The sequence below is a fragment of the Alosa alosa genome, chromosome 22, assembly GCF_017589495.1.
Source record: "Alosa alosa isolate M-15738 ecotype Scorff River chromosome 22, AALO_Geno_1.1, whole genome shotgun sequence".
Classification (NCBI taxonomy): domain Eukaryota; kingdom Metazoa; phylum Chordata; class Actinopteri; order Clupeiformes; family Clupeidae; genus Alosa; species Alosa alosa.
The window spans coordinates 6,355,180-6,361,906 of NC_063210.1; the positions used below are offsets into that span (position 1 = coordinate 6,355,180).

The following is a 6,727-nucleotide window of genomic DNA, read 5'->3' on the forward strand; positions in this document are numbered from 1 at the left end:
TTCTGAGATGAAGACCTAAGTGATCCTGGAGTGCTGTACGGAATTAGTAGGTCACCTATGTAACTAAGTGCCAAACCACTGAGGGCTTTGAAAACAAAAAGAGAGGTCCTAGTGCATTTTTCAAGATAGAAACATCACTTGGAGGGCCAAAAATAATTATATCAGTTTTACTTTCGTTCAGTTGAAGAAAATGTCTTGCCATCCAGCATCATGCACGTAACACTCAAAGGTAGGCCTACGCTGGGAAGTACTGTTCAATATCGCCTGCTTATGAGTAACATAAACAACCCCACACACACACACACACACACACACACACACATAGAAACATCCCAGATGCTCATGAATGCACCATAGGCCTAAAGTTAGACAGTGAAGCATGATCGGTCCATTAATAAACAGAAACTAAATATTTTTGCGCAACATATAGATCAACTAATAACGTAGCCTACAGTTGAACTGAAGGAAAACGCTCATAGATGTTTAAGCTCTGCCCGACAACACACTTTTCCACTGCTTCGAAATACGAAACTCAACTTCCGGGTTGAAGTCGACGCGCAGAAGAGGACATCCGAAAGCCGTCATATCCAATCATATGGGCATCTTGCAGCTGTTGTATGATTATTGCTGACATCGACTGGAAATTGCGAAGTTGGGGATATAACGGAGCGAATTTTTCGCAGCCACGGCCCATGAAAGCCCTTCTGCAGTGCACTGAATGATGACAACAGCTTCCAACGTTTTCCAAGGCACATGAAGACTTGCCCATTGGTGGAGCTAGCATCATACAGCTTGCTAGTTGGCTATTTTAATTTCATTTCGACAGTGCAGTGCAGCCGCCATTGTTGTTAGTTACACATTTTGGTGTAACTAACTATCGGGGTTTTTGTTTTAATATCTGGGCCTATCTTGTATTTGTATGTGTGGTGGTCTGCATTTAGCACGCAAGGTCCACTGTAAAACAAGGCAATACAAGCCCAAATAACTAGCTAGCTAAGTCAGCTAGCATTATTGCAGCTATTAGGCTAAATCTGACAGGTAAACAAAAGAAGACTGCTTACACGAAACTGTACACAGTCGCGAGGCGTGTGTACCTTTGCATTTGTTGAACCAGTCCCTTGAGGGGGAACAAGTCATGTCTCACGGAAAACGAAAAGAGATCTACAAATACGAGGCACCATGGACTGTGTACGCGATGAATTGGAGCGTTCGGCCCGACAAGCGCTTCCGTCTGGCTCTTGGCAGCTTCGTGGAAGAATACAATAATAAGGTAAGAAAGTGTCCTTAAATTACCCCAATAAGCCCTTATAGCTAACGTATCATAGTATATGTGTAGTAGGCCTACTGTATGATGTTATTTTGAAAATTGATTGTTGTCCTATGTTGAACTATGTAATATAATGAACGGCACTTGGATAAGAAGTAGTAGCCTACCATCTCTCAATAGAAATACATCAGTATTTCTACCAGTACCAGTATTTCTAACAGTAGCCTACCATCTCTACAATTGTACGCGTATCTAATGTGTGTACGCATATCTATGTTATAATATATATATATATACTATAATGTTACCTGCACTAATGAGCATACATTTGATCTGTTATGCAGGTTCAGCTGGTGGGTCTGGAGGAGGAAAGCTCAGAGTTTGTGTGTCGGAACACCTTTGACCACCCGTACCCCACAACTAAAATCATGTGGATCCCAGACACCAAAGGGGTGTATCCCGATTTATTGGCCACAAGTGGGGACTATCTCCGTATCTGGAGGGTAAGCTTACTATGAAAGATGTCATAATCTAGTAGTCTTCTAGGCAGTTAGCTCATGAACTAATCAAATGGGTCTCCTTTCATAGTTCTGTTTCTGGCAGAACATTCACTCCTGACTGGGTTTTGCAATACCCACAAAGCATAAGGGTGGTAATAACTTATATCTAGGGCTGTCAATCGATTAAAAAAAATAATCTAATTAATTACATACTCTGTGATTAATTAATCTAAATTAATCACATATATCATTTTTGCTGTGAAAGTATTTAAACATTTTAAATTCAAATAAATCATTGAATAATCAGCATTAGTGACATTAGTTCAAAAACTCTTTTATTATTATTTTAATAATGGCCATAATAATCTATGATGACCTAATATGCTGAGGAAATAAATTCAAAAGTGCTTCGGGAAGAAGTTGTTTTTCACATACAAGGTAGCTATTTCAGGCCACAGATATAACCTAGGGGACACAATGAAAATAAATTAACACTTCCCTCAATGTCAACACTATTTCTTTGCATTGATGTGTGACTAGAGTTGATGAACTCCGGTGATATGCAAATTCCTTGCTGCAGACATTGCAAAGGACTTTATTTTAATCAACACTTTATTTTTATCAACACCATCAGGCCGTTGTTTAAAGTAAATGTTCCAATCAATGATCTAGTCAGCACATTTTCTTCTCTCTCCTTCATTTTACAGTCTAATGGTTACTGACTACAATGGCTTGGGGTCAAAGGTCATACGGAATCGATTAATCTGCGTTATTTTTTTTAATCAGTTATTTTTTTTCTCAAATTAATTAATCGAAATGAATCAGTTATTTTGACAGCCCTACTTACATAATTTTATAAGATGTCACACAGGTTCCTTCTCTGCAGAAATAGCTTAATGTTGTAAATGTAAATCATAGTATACTTCAAGACTGGCCTATGTTTGAGCATTGCATTTGTATTGAAATTTCCCTCACGGGATCAAAAGAGTATTATATACAACGAAAGTGCATTTGTACAGGAGCTATAGGGTGAAACTTCATTCAGCAATTTCACACAGAAGCATTCTGGCCATCACATGTCAATACTAGTAATGCCTTAAGAGCTAAATTAAAGCCAGCTGTCATTTTCATGCTAAAACATTTGTCTGTTTGTTTGTTTGTTTGTTTGTTGTGTCTCTGAGGTGGGAGAGACAGACACACGGCTGGAGTGCCTCCTAAACAACAACAAAAACTCTGACTTTTGTGCCCCCCTCCACCTCTTTCGACTGGAACGAAGTTGACCCAAATCTTTTGGGTAAGCAGCAAAAAGAGGGGCTTTAAAGGGTTTGTCTGTGATTCTGTTGAAAGTCTAAGGGGCTTGTGGTTCTAGTAGACTTGTAGAAAAATAGTTGTTCAATAATTTGTGACCAAATTGCTAATGATGCTCTATGAATAAATAAGATGGAGTTGAATTGAGACACAAAAGTGCTTCTAGACATTAAAGACAACAGTGGGCTATAATTATTGTGATGTATTGGATCTACAAATATTTTTGAATGGATCCGATCTACAAACTTTTTCTGTATTAAAACGAAGTGCAACATGGCACCAACCTTTGTGGAGTAATTTGTTCCTATCCCTCATTCATTGTCCACTCTTCCATTCTCCCTCTTTCTCCCCATCCCTCTTTCCCTCTTTCTCTCTACCATTCTCTCTTCCATTCCTCTCTCTCTCCTGTTCCCCTCTTCCTCAGGCACGTCCAGCATAGATACCACCTGTACCATCTGGGGGCTGGAGACAGGACAGGTCTTGGGTCGGGTCAACTTGGTTTCGGGCCACGTCAAAACACAGCTCATCGCTCATGACAAAGAGGTGAGGACATCTGAAGGACACGTGGTGTTCTCAAGGCCTGATGAGACTGGTCACGGAGTATCATTACTACCAGATATGACTGTGTTTTGTTATTTTGCTTATTTTCATTCTAATTCTATGATCTAGTCTTGATAATACTCGTAAAATGTGGATGCTGTGGCTATGCAAAACCAATTACATTGGTACTAATAACAGTCTAAAAAAGTTGCCGTAGTGTTGCATTGGGATTCTAAAGAGCGCTGGCGTTCTGTTGGTGCGTTGCAGGTTTATGACATTGCATTCAGCCGGGCGGGTGGAGGTCGGGACATGTTTGCGTCGGTGGGGGCAGATGGCTCGGTGCGCATGTTCGACCTGCGCCACCTGGAGCACAGCACCATCATCTACGAGGACCCCCAGCACCACCCGCTGCTGCGCCTCTGCTGGAACAAGCAGGACCCCAACTACCTGGCTACCATGGCTATGGACGGCATGGAGGTGGGACTGTCGGCCTGTCTGTCTGTCTCCTGATTCCTGTTTCTCTGTCTCCCTGCAGTCAAATTAGCTGTATCCCTGATGGTCTTTCTCTCTGCTATCTCATTGTCCATCTGTCTGTTTTTGCTGTCTGCCTATCCCATCTCTTTCTGTCCATTCTATTCATCCATTTCTCTCTCTCGCTCTCTCTCCTCATCTTCCATCTGTCTTTCTCAGCCCTTTCCTCTTTGTATGACTCTCCTCACTTCTGTCTCCTGTTCTGTCAGCCCACCTTGTTCGATGTGTCAGTCTGTCCCCCATCTTTTTAAAGCCCATTCTATTGATATCTCTCTCTCTCTCTCTCTGTCCATCTTCCATCTGTCTTTTTCGTGCCCTGTAGATTACCGTTATGTCTCTCCTTTCCTCTACTGTGCCTGTGCGGCCTCATTACCCAAACACCTCCTGGGCTATTTATAGGCCCCACACAGGGTAGTATCTAAGCAGAGAGGACGATTCTAATCTAACACCACTTCTCTTCCTCACACACACACACACACGGATTCTCCTTCTCTTTCTCCTTCCAAGAATTAAAGTTTTCAGGCACTTTCAAGCCCTGTCCCTCTCTCTTTGTTTATGTCTTTCTTTTTCCTCCCCTACTCCCTACCTCCTCCTCTGAGACTGCATTTACTTTTCTTTTTTTGGTGTTATACATCACTTCCTTCTCCTCCCACACTGCTTCTCACATTACTTAGTTATCACAGTGTATTTTCCTCTTTGTCCCTCTCCTGTGTTGTAGTTCAGTTCATCATTGATCATCATATCATCATTGGTTTAACATGCCTCATGTGTCTCCAGTATGTATCCGTTATGGCTAAGGCTAATGACTGGTCTTGCGGCCTCTCTGCCAGGTGGTGATTTTGGACGTGCGAGTGCCCTGCACTCCAGTGGCCAGGCTGAATAATCACCGGGCGTGTGTGAACGGCATCGCCTGGGCCCCCCACTCCTCCTGCCACATCTGCACAGCAGGTAGTCAATTCTTTCCACCCCCTCCCTCTCCCCATTCACAAAAATATTGAACTCAACCAGGTATATAGGAAGAGTTTGCATGTGTGACCTTTACTAGTTTTAGATAATCAAGTGTACCATTAATTCAGACAGGCCATGGTAGTCTGCCTACTGCCTAGCTTGTCAGCTGACACTCAGCTGGACCAACTACAGTTGCCCACCTGAATTAATGGTTCCATTTAATCCATTTGAATACACCTGCTGAGCTTGCCACTCAAATTCTTTTTGGTCATCAGATTTCTTTACAAGTTAACTGAAATGTCTGTCTATCTGTCTGTCGATCATTTTATCCCTCACTCAGCGGACGATCACCAGGCGCTGATCTGGGACATCCAGCAGATGCCGCGCGCCATCGAGGACCCCATCCTGGCCTACACGGCCGAGGGCGAGATCAACAACGTACAGTGGGCCTCCACCCAGCCCGACTGGATCTCCATCTGCTACAACAACTGCCTGGAGATCCTGCGCGTCTGAGAGCCTGAATGTCTGAGCCTGGCAACAGAGATGCGGGAGGACTCTTATTCACTTTCATACACACACCACACAAACACACACACACACAGACACTCACTCACTCACTCCATTTCTTTATCTGTCCTATTTCTCTCATAAACTTCTGTCTCTTCTCTCTCCTGCTCGGTCACTCTTTGACAGCCCTTTCACAATCTTTGCTGTTGTGATCTTCAGGTTGGTCTTTCCAGTCTTTTCCTATCCATCTGGTCTATTCAATCTCTCTCTCTCTCTCTCGTTCCATATCTCTGTCTGCCCTGTTGTATTGTATTATTCATCCCATTGTACATGGTCATGGACGGATACATGAGCTCCCCTCCAAAATTTGGAAAGGACCTGCGGGCGCCATGTTTTCAGTATTTATAAAGCTTGACACTGATACAGATGTTTTTCATCATGGCGTCGTGGTGCTGTTTGATAATGTAGTAGTAGATCATCTGGATTTGAAGTGCTTTCAGTACGAGTTCATCTCTCGAGTGGCTTTGTACAGCTTTACTGCTTATTTGTAATGTTCACAAAAAATGTACTCTTGCAGGTTAGGTCTTTGTTTTTTTGAAGTTGTTGTGTTTTTTATTTCTTTGTATTTGATGTGCTATTTTTTTAGTTATGTTTGGGGAATTTTGATGCATTTCTGGTTTATTATTGACATGTGGGTCATTTGAAGGACTTCAACAACCCCCTTCCTTCTAAGGCCGAAGTGACTAGCCATGATAAAGACATTTGAAGAAGCTGCGGCACAACCAGCTGGTCTGAGATCAGCTGCATGTTTTATTGGTGTGTTTTTGTGTTTGTTATCATTTATTATTTCTAAAGTAGATATTTTCCTCTTGTCAAGACGATACAGGATGTGAATTGAGACTATTTAACGTTGTCTACGCGAGTCTGAAGTCAGTCAGGAAGGACACCACACAGAGAGAGGGGAGTTTTTCAGCCAACCAACACCAACACACAAGACAGAGAAACGCTGCCGCCCTCCTCTGATCACAGCGGGTCTTGCCGTCAGAGACTTGGTCTTCACTTGGAACCGTCCTGCCTGCCCCCGTCCTGGAAAAAACTAAAGCAACTATTGTGCAGTGACTGATTA

The 6,727-nt window shown here is 42.6% G+C and overlaps 1 protein-coding gene across 1 annotated transcript; it reads left to right on the top strand.

Annotated features, from left to right (window-relative positions):
- Positions 1 to 354: 354 nt before the first annotated feature.
- LOC125287306 (DDB1- and CUL4-associated factor 7-like) lies at positions 355 to 6,678 on the top strand. Its single transcript, XM_048232932.1, is given in 8 exon segments — positions 355 to 1,270; positions 1,612 to 1,770; positions 2,949 to 3,020; positions 3,022 to 3,061; positions 3,500 to 3,618; positions 3,883 to 4,092; positions 4,977 to 5,094; positions 5,435 to 6,678. Coding segments are annotated over 8 exon segments (1,026 nt in total). The 5' UTR covers positions 355 to 1,135; the 3' UTR covers positions 5,608 to 6,678.
- The last annotated feature ends 49 nt before the right edge of the window (positions 6,679 to 6,727 follow it).